Genomic DNA, 15,955 nt, shown 5'->3' on the forward strand with positions numbered 1-15,955 from the left:
TTGATTCAGGATGATGTCATTTATTGGCTAACTTAGAGCTGAATAAACAGTAAGCTTTCGGCTAATAAGCCTTCTTCGGACTTGGTTCTTGCATATACTGACAAAATGTAAAAAACACAGCTTATATATACTGACATACAAAGGAGAAACATTCTTTAGCAGACATAAATATCATTAGATGCCTCAGTTGTCACTTCAGGAGGCTTCCACAGGCATCCTGGCTAAATAGATTAGATCAATAGTATCTCAAAACATAACATAAAACAGACTCTGGCGATGAGGAAACATCTTAAATCCCGAGTTCAAACGTGACTGGGCCGACTACATGCACAATTGGTTCTAAGCTAAAAAGAACTATTGCATTAAAAACCATCTTCCCAGCACATGAAATAAATCAAATGAATTGTGACAGTAAACACCATCTTACCAGCATATGAAAAACCACGATTGGCATAATCCACTTTGTTCTTTTTACCATCTGCTAACAAAGTAGGTTTATTACTCACTTGGTTAGAGTTGTGCAGTTTAACATCTGCCTTAAGAACCAAAGAAAATTCATTGCTGGAAAAGAGGATACACTAAATACCATGTCACAAAAAAAGTGTGCTTATGGCTTAGCAGGGAATGCTAAATAACTTCTGGAATGTGTTATTGTGTTTTCTGCTTAGACGTTAAGGACAGAGAAAAGCCAGTATAAAATAATATGTTATTGTTTTCCAAATTGACCACTGAGACCGCTAACTGTGCAAAGAGAACAGGAAAGTCACAAAGCACACTTAACTTTTCCTGGCAAAGGTTATAGCAAGTCTTTCTTGTGTAGTTCAACAGAGGCCCATCCCTGTTTATTGAAAGCATTTATTTGTTTTTAGCACCATGTTCCTTGAAGACAGACTTTGGGGATGAATCAAATGCCTTCACTTGAATTCTTTATTAAACCAGAGGCATCCCGAATGAATGTTTCAGCATTAGGATAGAGAAGAACATGCTTAAATACTCAGAGGAGCCAGCCCGTTCTATTACAATCATAGAAAAAAAACGCTATGGATTCACACACTTTATGGCCCATACTCACGAGGGACTTTTGTCGCCTCAACACGCGGTGCGCGCGTGTTGCGGCGACAGGTCGCCCGTGAGTATGGGCCGTTGCACGCGCGCGCACCCCGAACTGTCGCCCGTCGCTCATGTCGCCATGCGATTGAAAGTTTCAATCGCATGGCGACAGTCGCCGCCGCACCCCCGCCGCAACTGTCGCTAGTCCGCGTGAGTACGCGGACTAGCGCCAGCAACCTCCATTAAAGTATATGGAGCTTCCGGCGGAGGGAGGAGGAACGTCGGCGACAGCTTCCGCCTCGCCGCTGGTCCCTCTTCTGCGTGTGTACGCGGAGGGACCTGTCGAGAAGCTGTCGCCGGCCTGTCGCCCACACGCTCACGTGTGCTGGCGACGGGCAACATTTGCAGCCCGTGAGTACGGGCCATTACTCAACCGTATCGCATAAGCTTGTGGGTCTTTTTTTTTTTTTTTTTTTTGAAGAAAGCCTCCATGAAAGCGGTAGAAACCTGCATTGGGTATATTTGATAAATGCAGGTTACTGGTGTGGGTCTCTGATCTGTAAGTTGGGTACTGGATCCTAGTGCTGTTTACCTGTCATATGATATGCACCTGTTTGTAGTGGGTGCAGTATCAGTAGAAACATGTGGAAGTATTTGATGTATGTGGTAGGTTCACACTTCTATACATTATTTCACTCAAGGGTGGTATACAGGTAGACTAACCGTAAAGACTTGTAAACACTGGGGCAAACATCACCCAAATTAAGAACTACTCATTGTTCAGCTAATATGCAGTATATAATCATCCAACAGGTTAGACAAATTATCTACAACGATTCCCGTGAGTTTCCAACGACTGTCATGGCGGATCACATCGGCAGATAATGGTTCATAGTCAGCAGTGTGTAGAGAGCTATGAACAATTATTAAAGGATGTGTCTGTGCAGCTTATGGCACAATCTCACAATCGTGTAGCAATCCCAGTGTTTACTGTATAATTTGACAGTCTTCTAAGAGCACAGCCCAATGTTAACAGCACATCACGTAAATATCTTAAAAGCTGAATCGTGGAACAATTGTTCATTAGTTGTTTCTCACGATCTATCTTTCAATGTGTATGTAGCTTATGTTTCTCAGTTACTCTATTGCAGGGGTGGGAAACCTATGGCTCAGCAGCCAGATGTGGCTCTTTTGATTGCTACATCTGGCTCACAGTCAGGGGTTGATGCACTAAGCTACACAGCTCAAGTAAAATATTCAAAGTAGACACGCTACAGCTGTAGCATGCACTACTAACTTACTCGTACTTCCTGCAAAACTAACGGCCACTCCAATTGTCCCACCCTGAAAGTAAATCAACCCCCAAGTCGGCTAGCTAATTGTACAAGCTGTTAGTTGGTATTTCTCCTGTCTGGCTCTCTGGGAAATTGCTGATGTTGCTAAAACCCAAGAGAAGCTGAAGACGTTTCTGACACTTCAGCTGCCCAGAGGATCAACTGTATACACATCTCCATGGCAGCAGGGACGTGAGCTCTCTGCTGCGCATGCGCACTATACCAGTTTGAAACATACGCTTATGGCTCTCTCAGTATGCGGGGCCTGGGGCGAGTGTCATATGCGGGGCCTAGATACATATGCTGTGGATACACACGTTGTGGAAGCACGCACTCTGTATAGGTTAGATAGGTAGGTGCCTCCAGTATAGGTTAGATAGGTAGGTGCCCTGCAGTATACATTAGATAGGTAGGCGTCCTGCAGTATAGATTAGATAGGTGCCTGCAGTATAGATTAGACAGGTAGATGCCCTGCAGTACAGATTAGATAGGTAGGTAGGTAGGTACCCTGCAGTATAGATTAGATAGGTGCCTGCAGTATAGATTAATTAGGTAGGTACCCCACAGTATATATTAGATAGGTGCCTGCAGTATAGATTAGATAGGGTGGTGCCCTACAGTATAGATTAGATAGGTGCCTGCAGTATAGATTAGACAGGTAGTTGCCCTGCAGTACAGATTAGATAGGTAGGTAGGTGCCCTGCAGTACATATTAGATAGGAAGGTGCCTGCAGTACAGATTAGTTAGGTAGGTACCCCGCAGTATATATTAGATAGGTGCCTGCAGTATAGATTAGGTAGGGTGGTGCCCTGCAGTACAGATTAGATAGGTGCCCTGCAGTATAGATTAGATAAGTGCCAGCCTGCAGTATAGGTTAGATAGGTGCCAGCCTGCAGTATAGGTTAGATAGGTGCCAGCCTGCAGTATAGGTTAGATAGGTGCCAACCTGCAGTATAGATTAGATAGGTGCCAGCCTGCAGTATAGATTAGATAGGTACCAGCCTGCAGTATAGGTTAGATAGGTGCCAGCCTGCAGTATAGATTAGATAGGTGCCAGCCTGCAGTATAGGTTAGATAGGTGCCAGCCTGCAGTATAGGTTAGATAGGTGCCAGCCTGCAGTATAGATTAGATAGGTGCCTGCCTGCAGTATAGATTAGATAGGTGCCAGCCTGCAGTATAGGTTAGATAGGTGCCAGCCTGCAGTATAGATTAGATAGGTGCCAGCCTGCAGGATAGATTAGATAGGTGCCAGCCTGCAGTATAGGTTAGATAGGTGCCAGCCTGCAGTATAGGTTAGATAGGTGCCAGCCTGCAGTATAGATTAGATAGGTGCCAGCCTGCAATATAGGTTAGATAGGTGCCAGCCTGCAGTATAGATTAGATAGGTGCCAGCCTGCAGTATAGGTTAGATAGGTACCAGCCTGCAGTATAGGTTAGATAGGTGCCAGCCTGCAGTATAGGTTAGATAGGTGCCAGCCTGCAGTATAGGTTAGATAGGTAGGTGCCCCACAGTATAGATTATATAGGTAGGTGCCCCGCAGTATAGATTATATAGGTAGATGCCCTGCAGTATAGATTAGAGAGGTAGGTGCCCTGCAGTACAGGTTAGATAAGGTGGCTGCAGTGCTGGGGAGAGCGGGCATAGTTGTTAAAACTCACGCGTCTTCACCGATGCTCCCAGCTAAGCTACCATCTATTTCCTCTCCCGGCATCTGTGTATTGGTAGCAGTGCCCCCCTGTGGTGACATGCGGTCACGTCATCATAGAGGGCGCTGTTACCAATACACAGATGCTGGGAGAGGAAATAGATGGTAGCTGGGAGCATCAGTGAAGACACGTGAGTTTTAACAACTATGCCCGCTCTCCCCAGCACTGCAGAGGGTGCGGGGCCTGGGGCGATTGCCCCACTTGCCACCCCCAAAGACCGGCTCTGATGGTAGGTATGACATTCTTATTGATTAGAGAAGAATCTCAAGCTACAAGGAAGCTTTGATAGGTATTTGCCACTTTCAGGCTATTTTCAAATATATGCAGTTGAGATGGCTGATTCCTCTTACTGACTGAGTTGGAAATAAGTTTTTATGCTATACTTGGTAAATTGTTGTAGCCCATATGCTTCTTCTATCTACTTTATACATTATCATTTTAATGCAATGTGTTGATGTACTGCATGTTAATAAAACGTGTAATCTCAAGTATAAGTCAACACAGCAAACAATCTCCATGATCTGCAGGCCTGAAACCTGAAAGTGCTTTTCTTGTGATGTAGTGTAATGAAGCCTGGTCCACACATGCAATTTTGATTGGCCAATTTTTGGGGGGTTTTACCACTTTGTGTTGGTAAGCCCTCATACTACATACATCTGTTCATAGTATTCAGGATCTGTTGATGTTCATACTACATGGAGGTGGTTACATTTGTCAGTTATTAGCCAAACAAAATTGGATGCGTGTATCCACCTTAAAGGCTGATTGATAATTTCAAGTATTTCCCATTGAGAAAGAGATCGATTTTATGCAGTACTGATCTCAAAATCAATGCCTTTCCTGATCGGAAGCAGATCAGACCTACTGGAAATGATCGCTCTGACAGGAAAATTGCTTAGTGTGTGTATAAGAATTCTCTGCTGCTGATCTCCATCAGTTATAGGCGTAATACCAGGGGTCTTATCAGACCTGTCACTAGCCATTTACGGTCACATAGGAGCTATGACAGCCCCTAGTAGAAATGAAAAAAAAAATGAATCAAACATTTTAATACTTCCCTCCAAAAAATAAAAATAAAGCACCCCTGGTCAGTGACACACAGAATACATATTCTCATGCAACTAGATTTTTTATGGCCATTCATTTGCAATAAACTTTTAGTTTGTAATGTGTGTGTTTTTTGGCACATTCCGAAAAAGATAAAAGCAGTGCAGAAGTGCAAGTCCTGGCAAGAAGAATAGCAAATCAGCTTGACAGCTAGGCAATATTCATTCTGTAACTGGAAATAAATATGGCAGCCACTAGGGGCTGTCATAGCTCCTATGTGACAGTAAATGGCTACTGACAGGCCTTTCAGGGCTTCCTGGAGTTTTTGTTTTTGTTTTTTTAAAGTGGTGTTTTGTGAATACTTTTCTTTTTCCACAGGCAATGTTGTACTTTTAGTAGTCGTTGAATGTAGTGTAACGTGGAATCAATCACATTCCCCTTTAGCAATAAAACTTATGAGAGACTTTAGGCATGTAGACTCAGGTTCTTCACAATCTCTGGCTTGTATTACTGTAGTATATCTCCTTTATAGATCCCACAGAGCTTTTTTTCTAATATCTTGTATTTAGTGCTGTAAATGACATTGTGCTATATTACAGGGCAAAAGCAGGACACTGAAGCACTGTTACTTTGTAAGCATAGAGCAGTGGTCCTGTAGTTATGAGACTCAAAATTACATAAATGACACTAAGCTTTTTTTTATTGAGCAGTGCTTAAAGTTTGTGCATTTTTCTAACACTATTAATCCATCATATAAGTCAAAAAGAGGTGACTTGGGAATTCTTTTTACCATATTTTCAAATGAAGATTGTTCAGATGAAAGAAGAATCAGTAATTTGATATTTCTGTAGCACAGACGTGTCCCTATAGATGGAATAGGTAAAGAATTTGTCATTTATTTGAGGCATACTGAGAGTATGTGTAGGGAAAGCTAGAGAGGGGTCATAAGATAGTAAGTCTTCCACACAGTGGCGAGAGTGAAAGAAAGACACAGGATTAGTGATTGCAGAAGAGTAACACAGGCAAGACAGAGAGAAAGATGTAGGTGGGTGGAAAGGGTAGTGGAGGAAAGATTATAAACATGAATTATGCAGTCGTGATAGGAGAGAACTTGGTGGACACAGTTTGCAGTCAGAGAAACGTTGCGGTAGGAGAGCTTGGTGGACACACAGTGTGTAGTCAGTGAATGGTAGGGGCAGGAGAACAGTAGCAGGCAGGCAGTGTGCAGGGAAAAGAGGTATTAGCAGGAGACCAGTGGCAGACAGGCTGTGGGCAGTGATAGAAAGGTAGTGGTAGACAGTGTGCAGTGAGAGAAAGGTAGTGGTAGACAGTGTGCAGTGAGAGAAAGGTGGTGGCAGGAGAACAATGACAGGCAGGCTGTGTGCAGTGAGAGAAAGGTAGTGGCAGGAGAACAATGGCAGCCAGTCTGCGTGCAGTGAGAGAAAGGTAGTGGCAGGAAAACAATGGCAGGCAGACTGTAGAGTGAGACAAAGGTAGTGGCAGGAGAACAATGGCAGGCAGGCTGTGCGCAGGGAGACAAAGGTAGTTGCAGGAAAACCATGGCAGGCAGCATGTGTGCAGTGAAAAGCATGGCAGAAAGATTATGCTCCATGAAAAGGAGGTGGGGAAAGGCAATGGGCTGCAATAAACAGATGGGGAAGTGATAGGCAAACTGAGAGTGGAAGAAAGCTGTTCCAAACAGTAAGCTTTAGCCAGTGAGAGGCAGGAAATGGCAGCCAGATAGTGGGGCAGTAAGAGAGTGAGGATGGGGGAGGAAGAAAAGTGGAACATGGACTGAGGACAGAGAGTGTGGCAGACAGTGCACATGAAGTGGCACCTGATTGTATGTCTGCTCCTGTGCCTTTTCCTTTTTGTCTTACCAGACTGGTGCTTTGTCCTCCTAGACTGGCTGGTGATGTGTCCTCTTTCAGTTCTTCCTTTTTTTTTTTTTTTTTTTTTTCCCCCTTGATGGATTGACGTAGAAAACTGTTCCTCTGTCTGGTCTGTCTTGCCAGCTGTTTCTCTATATTAAGTGTATACCAACTCTATACCAACAAGTGCAGCTCTACTGCTTCTCCCACTAGTACATCCTGGCTGATATTTGCTGTTGGCTGAAGTACCCACACGCGTAAGCGTGACCAGAAAAAAGCTCAAGATTTTCTCATAAGGGGTTTCCCATTCATTAGAAGTTCTGAATAACAATTAAAGTTTGCTCTCTTAAAAGGTATTTGCTCAGTGAGTGAATAACACACGGCATAATAGAGGGGACAGCAATAGTAGATGATACACCAAATCTGCACAATGATTGCTACACTCCCCATACAGAGCAACACAAACTCTGAAGGCAAGTTTTCCTCCCACATCCCCAAACATGCAGGTAGCTTAGCTGGCTTCCCACCTCAAATGGGCAGTAGTGTACAGTAGGGACAATAGATTGTGAGCCCCAATGAGGGACAGTTAGTGACTTGAGCAGCTCAGTATACTCTGTAAAGAGCTTTATAGTGGCATAAATTGGTCTTGGACAAATGCTGTCAATGTGTGCATTGTGTCATCTACTGCATTGTGTTATCAGGAAAGGTAAAGTTTCCAATGTGTTTAAAGGATTCGCTATCAAGCAAAGTGTTCTAAAATTACAATGTTCAAATAATGTCTGAGTAGCTGTGTAAACATTTTCCTACTTTTCAGGCAAAAGCTTTAATTGTGTGTATATTTTAGTTCAGTTGGAATGTTTCATTTGCTTCAATATTACGCTGTTCTTTGCATGTCAGACTGCATATGAAAAGGTGTGTCAGGTTTCACATATAATTACAAACAAGTTACATTTCCCCTGCTCTCCGTGCTGAGTGCAGACAGCTCATTCAGAGAGACAGGCAGCTTTCTCTCACACACTTGGTTAACAGATGCAGTGTGAGGAAATCCCCCCTCCCTTCATGAATGAGTAGTCCTGTCAGATTTTGCCTCAGATGTCATCAGTAAGTGTGAAAGGAATTTGATAACCGTAAACAAAGAGATAAGTACTTAAAAGTATACACCCATACTTAACAGCACTTTACTTACTATTCCTATCTCAATAAAAAAAAATCATGTTAATAGATGGCGTTCCTTTAACAAGTGATGCAAGCTCCACTGTGCCAGAACTTGAAGAGGAGTCCTCTTAACAGCTAGCTTTTATTAGTTTTTAAATACTGCTACTTGTTCGATTGATTTGTTTGTGAATCTTCTAATTTTTTAATTTTCTTTCTTTTTTCAGCATCAAAATGGTTCTGATGTGGACGAGCGGAGACACATTTAAAACTGTATATTTCATTCTGAACCAAGCTCCCTTTCAGTTCACCATCTGTGGTCTTCTGCAGGTCATAGTGGACATTACCATATTACTGCAAGTCTACTTGTACAGCGGATATCCCCAGAAGCCAGTGTCACACACCACACATGCCACCAGTGCCAAAGCTCTTTGATGGGAAGGATGTGTGTGAAGTAATCTTGTGCTTCCCGAGGCTAGAACTGCTACACCATCACTGCATGTCTATCACTTGTATCCTGAACACTCACTGGGGCAGATGCATAAAACCTGCAGTTAAAAAACCTGCAAGAAAATTCAAGAGGTTCTATAGACAATAACAAGGGACCACTTTTCCTGCACAGGGAAGTGAACAGGAAGTCTGATTGCTTCAGTCAATTTATCAACTTTTCTTTTGTTTTCCTTATCACACTTTTTATCTATATATTTATACATTAGCCCATTCATGTTTCAAGAATTAAGCTCAGCAGCCCATAGTGTTTAGTTGGAATTATGATATCCATAAATACGAGATGGGCCTCATGGCTAATGGTACAAGTGGTAACTACCACCACCATCCAATGTGGGACAGGTGGATGTGGTTTAACAACCATGTCAAAAAAAAAAAAAAACCTGTTCCCATTACTGCTGTCTTTCCCAATGTGAACTGGACAGGCAGCTTCAATTTCCTGCTTCCCACTTTCTACCTCTACGGCCATAAATGCAAATGCTCAACGGAAAGGGCTAGCAAGGATTCCTTGTGTTGGATAGTGTCTGCACAGCCAACTAACGGATGTTTATGCGCAATCTTCATCTTTCATTACAGAAATTTTCAGTGGTTGCTATGGAATGCCATACTTTACACAGTTTCACTGCACATTGCAGTGCCTTAATAAGCAAGGTTTATGGGACACCAATTCATATTGATGCTAGTCACTTACAGATTTTATTTCATTTCAGCAAAATTAACTAACCACTGTTCAGTGTGAGGATATTGTTTGTTGACTACAGAGCAAGACCCTCTTACACGTTAGTTATCTGACCAACTAAATCTGAGTGTTTGTGGCCAGCCTTCTCTAGAAATCAGCGCAGATTCATTTGGGTCAGGTTTTGAATTGTAGCCTTATTTTTAGTGTGCACCTGCATGTACATTTTAAGTATTCCTGCATGGCATTCGTGCATAAAAATGAATCCATGTCAATTCGGTACACATGGCAGATAGGATTTCACTTTACATTGTCAGTGTTAATCTGTCAGGCTGCTGTCCAGGTTCTTTCTTTATTCCAGGTAATTGCTGTGCAAGAAGCCTGGAACACAGCTATGCAATGTACATTACAATTATGGAGCAGTGGGCTCTTCTTCTTTATTGCTATTGAATGATGGGACTTCAGCTTCCCTGCATAAATCTGCTTCAGTTTTCTGCAGTTTGTGTGTCTGATGCCAAATCAACGTTTTCAAGGTTGCTTTCCTAGCTAAGGAGGGCTCCAACCAATCCATTCCATATAATGGTATTTATAATGTACTTTACTTTGAACTAAAAGAATACTGTATTGCATTCCATTAACAGAGGACTATATTACATTCCATTACTTAAGGATTAGAACAATTATCTGTCCTTAATTGCTAGAGTGTTTTTTTAAATCATGTTTTGGTCTGACCTAGAAGTATTGATAAATGTTAGATTTTTGTACCCATTTCTAATATTTCATCTTTGATATTTTTTTTCACCCAGTGTATATGTAAATGAAAGTCTTACCAAGCATAATAAGCAATCAGAGAACCTTACATTTAAAATTAAATTGTAACTTAAGTTAAAACTGAAAATCCTCATGATTAGATTTGCTGCAATAAAGCACAAATAAAAATGAAAGTGTCAGAATTGAAGTGCAACTTATAGCCCAAGAAACAACCATTGGCAGTATATATAATAAACTAAGCACACTAGATTGAACTTGGCTGAGGTGGCCATTGAAGCAGACCTTTAGGTCCACTTTAAGGCCTATCTCAGCTGAGAATCCAGCATTTTTTACAAGTGTCCCCCAAGATTATTTAAAAGATCTTGCATGACTGTGATCCCCGAGCACATTGTTCTTTTTTTACCCTACCTGCTGGACACTGCCCTAGTGTGTGCTGCACCAATGTTCCTCCTCCCCTCCCCATGGCTCAGGTATGTCTGTATAAGGTTCTTTACCTGCAGTCCCGCCCACAGGATTGGGCTTGATCCCGATGGGTAACAATTAAGGTAGCCATACATCTAGCGATGATGGGCAAATTCGACCAACAGAAAACTGTGCCAGGGGTTTTTATATTGATCTTCCCGAAACTGCATGCCGTTCCCGCCACTCACCCAATCAAGCAACATCTTGCAGCATGCACGATCTGCTATGCGACCAATTTCGGAGGCCGAAATTGGTGGCTTTGTCAGTCGGCATGTACTTTATAATAAAATCGAATCGGATGGTCGATCGGCCGCCATGTTGCCTGAAGTATGGCCACAATAATGATGCTTGTATAAACACCCTTTAGCTACTCTTTCATTAGCATCTAATCATTAGCATCACAAAATGAAAACCTGAGCATTTCACTTTTACTCCACTCGCTTGTCCTTACTCACAGGATATTCGGGTGTATAAAAACCATACACTCCAAAGCATAATATCTAAAGGGCAGTGTTTTAAAACCTCACAGAAAATTATACACTGTAAGAAGAAACGGGTTTAATCAAGTGTATTAACCTGGTTATTTAAATATCCTACAAGTTAGAAGACAAATTTACAGGCCAAGCAATATACTGTACCTGCAACTAGCTTATTGAGCTAAGTTTTCCTGTCTTCCATCCAAGATTGAAGAAGGCATGTCACCTTAACGTGTTTAATTAACAACAAAAGCAGTATAATATAAAAAAAATGCATAGCTTTGTTTGAAATGAGCTCTGCAGAATGCGCCTGCACCTGTAGTTAGCCTGCTTCACAGCTGCATTCTCAGGGCTAGTTCACACTTGCTGCTTTGAGCGCCGCTAGCCCGCAATCGCAATTTTAACTAAAATCTTGCGATTCTGCTGCGATTTCCACTTGTGTTTCCCATTCAATAGAACGAGAATCGCACAGCAACCGCCCCAAAACGCTGCATGCAGTGCGTTTGCGATTAATCGAAATTGCAACCACTGCAGTGTGACTGTATCCATAGGGATACATTGTAGCAGCACTTTGCTGGCTTTGGTCTAGTCTGAACTGAATATAAACTGCGATAATCAACTTGTATCTATAGTCGTACTCCATGTGAGGATAGACAAAAGACAAAGACAAACACTTATATCGCGCTTTTCTCCTGGCGGACTCAAAGCGCCAGAGCTGCAGCCACTAGGACGCGCTCTATAGGCAGTAGCAGTGTTAGGGAGACTTGCCTAAGGTCTCCTGCTGAATGGGTGCTGGCTTACTGATCAGGCAGAGCTGAGATTTGAACCCTGGTCTCCCGTGTCAGAGGCAGAGCCCTTAACCATTACACTATCCAGCCACCCAGGATATATAATAGCTAAAAAAAAAAAAAAAAAAAGCAAGCTTAATGTTTTTGTCTCAAATGATTAACAATCTGTTGGTATTCCACAGCTACAAACTTGAACTATTGACTTTTTATGTATTCCCTGCACTCAGTTTTTCTATGCCAGGCAGGGGTTTTATAACTTGTAATTAGATATCATTGAGAGTTGCACTATAGTACCACTTGACTCTTAACAACCAGAAAGTGTAATTTGCATACTTGAATTCTTAACACTTAGGGCTGGTGCACACCGAGCGGCTTTTTCAGCGTTTCTGCCGCTTGCGGCTGCGGATCCGCTTGGTCAATGTATCTCAATGGGGTGGTGCACACCAGAGCGGGAGGCGTTTTGCAGAAACGAAAAATGCTGAAGTGAGGCATTTTTTGGATTTCGGATGCGTTTCTGCCTCAATGTTAAGTATAGGAAAAACACAAACCGCTCTGAAAAACGCCTGTTCAGAGCGGTTTTGCCGGCGTTTTTGTTACAGAAGCTGTTCAGTAACAGCATTACTGTAACAATATATGAAATGTACTATACTGAAATCCGCTGCAGCAATCCGCAAAACGCTAGCAAAACGCCATAGAAAAATAAGAAAAAGCGTTTCAAAATCTGCTAGCGTTTTGCGGATCTGCTAGCGGTTTTTGGTGTGCACCAGCCCTCACAGTGGGATAAAGGAACACAGCCTAGTTCTATGTAGGCTTGGGACTTTTCATACATGTTTATCTCATCTTCTCACTTCAGGTACTCTCACATTCATAGAAATAGTTATTCCAAGCCCTTTTTGCCATTACAAGCACCTACCACAACAGTCATTGCATAGGGTAGGTTTCCAGTTTTTATAGGCACTCTTCTGAGGGCTGAACTTATTCAGTATCTTTGGACAAATAGGTCTAGGCTCAAAGGTTTCTTAAAACAGGTAGAGTATGTTTAATGCATCTATCAAGATGCTGTCTATTCATGCTGCACATAAAACCAAATTATTTTTTTCAGGGTATTTCTTTAGATGTGAATTGTGCAAACATATGTTGTAAGGTAGTATATTTAGATTGAGAAACGGCTACTTATGAACATATCACTTTTTCTCCTGAGTTTTCTCCTAGGTGATATTTTTAAATTTGTAAAAAAAAAAAATGCCCTTTAAGCCACCAGAAAGCTAGAAAATACTCCAAATAATTTTGATAGTACTTTTTCACTTACTTTTTGGTACTTTTTAGTAATAAATATATATATATATATATATATATATATATATATATATATATATATATATATATATATATATATATATATATATATATATATATATATAGTGACGTTCTCTCCCAGCATGCATGTGAGCTGGCAGCTTCCTGTAGGCATAATCATGTGACCACCACCTGGGAAAATGGAAGTAATACTTTGTAGCTTAAAAAATAAGTGTTTTTGCTGTCCTTTATATTTATGCCGTAGGGTGTTACGGTCATTTACATGCAGTTTACATGCAACATGCAATGTATTTGGCAGTTATAGTTCTGCTTTAATGTTTGCCACACAATCTAACGTGCGAAGGTCTACACCAGATTTATCTAAATTCTTTTCCATCCATGTCATTACCTATTACAATAATTGGTAACATTGCCCAAGTGTTGCTCAGCGAAATTGTTGCCTCTAGTCTTTGCCTTTGTAAACCCAGTTTTGCTTCTCTGATATACATATAAGCTGACTTCACTCATTCACTAATACTGTTTACTTTTCTCATTGATGATGACAGAGAAATGTCACACACATGCTGTACTACGAAAAGCTGTGCCTCACCCTCTTCCACCTCTAGGCACAAGCCTGCTGTGCCAAATGGAAAGCCTGGCTGTGACAGTGCTTGGAATATGAGGGTGCCATGGTTACAGCTGTCACTTGAATGTTCCTACAGTTGTATGTCCATGTGACAATGTTACATGTTACTGTTTTATACAGTTTCATTGTTTTGGGTTTTTTATGTTCTGTTTTCTTACTTACACACACCAGTTACATTCTAGCTTTATTTTACAATAAGGGGTTTTAAATTGTTGCCGTTTAGTCTGTATATAAGCCTTGTGGTTGAAATGCTTTGCCAGCCTGTGCATATTGTCTGTTCAATGTTTGAAATGATTGTCAATTATAATTATAAAATCTAAATTATCTTCTTCCTTTTATCAATGCACACATTTTTATTATTTTGTTTCTATGTAAATGTAATGGGTAACGAATGACAATTAAAAGGTATTTAATGTATGATTCCCAGCAGCTGATGGTATGGCTTCCGGTTGCTTTTATACCCAAAATGTGTTTTAGAACTGTAGATTTATTTTAGATTTGTTTAGATGGGAAACATGTTGAAGAAGGAACTGGGTTTTTTTCCCAACATATAGGCATAAAAAAAATGAAAATAAACTGTCATTTATATTGTAAATGCCAATAAATTATTTCCAATTTATAGCAATTTTGTGCCGTGTCCATGTTTCTAATTCCTTTGAAAACTCCAGGCACAAGTGTTTTCCTTGTCCTGCAGTGGTAGAGCTTTTTATCTCATATACCCTCTTTTATTAACTGATGTTATTAAATCACTTCTGAATTACTTGCAAAACAGCCTTTCAGTCTTCACACCCTGCTGACCTCCATCGCTACAAACAGTCATTTTCTGAGAATGCGCAGTCTGTGTCCTGCCCCAATGCAGTCCCAACAGCATAATGATGAGCAGCAGAAACCCCTCCTCCAAACCTGCAGTTCTCCCACAAATCTTTTGTACCTCAAGTTACAAGAACAAATTTAAAAAAATGGATATTTAGCAGAAGCAGTTTTTTTTTTTGTAATAGCGTGATGGGTGTATAACAATTGGACTCTGCTCACTGTGCTATCAGATGAGCAGATTATATGTTTTCATTCATACCCAGAGATGGGCTTTTAAAGAGTCTGAAGCGAGAATAAATCTCGCTTCAGACCTCATAGATAGCAGGGGCACGTGTGCCCCTGCTAAACCGCCGCTATCCCGCGGCTTAATGGGGGTCCCTTCACCCCCAAATCCCCTCGTTTCAGCGGGGGAGCGCTTCCTGGTTGGGGCAGGGCTAACCGCCGCAACCCTGCCCCACGCGCGTCTGTCAGCGCGTATCTCCGCCTCTCCCCCGCCCCTCTCAGTCTTCCTTCACTGAGAGGGGCGGGGGAGAGGCGGCGATGCGCTGCTGATAGACGCGACTGGAGGCAGGGCTGCAGCCGTTAGCCCTGCCTCCAGGAGCGACCAAGTCTGCGACCAAGTGTCGCAGTGGGGGGTTTGGGGGTGAAGGGACCCCCCGTTTAGCGGTGGTTTAGCAGGGGCACACGTGCCCCTGCTAACTGAGTTTCTTTAAGGAAACCAGAGAGGAATAATTAAAAGTTATTTATACATACCAGGGGCTTCCCGCAGCTGCAGAAACCCTAATCACTCCCATGCCGAGGTCCTCAGCTTCCTCCGTTCGCCGGTGCGGGTCCCGTCCTTCTAGGGGGCGTGGCCAGCCTACGCCAGTGAAGTGCGCTGTGAGGAATAATTAAGTTATTTATACATACCTGGGGCTTCCCGCAGCTGCAGAAACCCTAATCGCTCCCACGCCGAGGTCCTCAGCTTCCTCCATTCGCCGGTGCGGGTCCCGTCCTTCCAGGGGGCGTGGCCAGCCTACGCCAGTGAAGTGCGCTGTTTGCGTATCTCTCCAGCAGCCGCTGGAGAGGTACGCAAGGAGTGCACTTCAGCTACGATCGACTGGCCAGTCGGGCCAAAGTGACGGGACCCGCACCGGCGAATGGAGGAAGCTGAGGACCGCAGCGTGGGAGTGATTAGGGTTACTGCAGCTGCGGGAAGCCCCAGGTATGTATAAATAACTTTTAAATATTCCTCTCTGGTTCTCTTTAAAGGGCCCATTCTTAGTCCAGTGCTGTGCAGCACAACAAACATTATCGCAGAAAGTATAGTGTGGTCCGGTGTTAGTCGAGGAGCAGAAATGCAGACATTAAACCAACA

At 42.4% G+C, this 15,955-nt stretch overlaps 1 protein-coding gene across 3 annotated transcripts in view; it reads left to right on the plus strand.

Moving 5' to 3' along the window:
• SLC66A2 (solute carrier family 66 member 2) overlaps nt 1–13,120 on the plus strand; it is a 157,189-nt gene extending 144,069 nt beyond the window's left edge. For all 3 annotated transcript variants that reach the window (XM_068237032.1, XM_068237035.1, XM_068237033.1), the window contains one exon: nt 8,391–13,120. In XM_068237032.1, coding sequence (XP_068093133.1) covers nt 8,391–8,598 — 208 coding nt within the window. In that variant the 3' untranslated portion in view covers nt 8,599–13,120. The remainder of the gene's footprint in view (nt 1–8,390) is intronic.
• Nucleotides 13,121–15,955: the final 2,835 nt, after the last annotated feature.

This window comes from Hyperolius riggenbachi, chromosome 5 (genome assembly GCF_040937935.1).
Source record: "Hyperolius riggenbachi isolate aHypRig1 chromosome 5, aHypRig1.pri, whole genome shotgun sequence".
NCBI lineage: Eukaryota > Metazoa > Chordata > Amphibia > Anura > Hyperoliidae > Hyperolius > Hyperolius riggenbachi.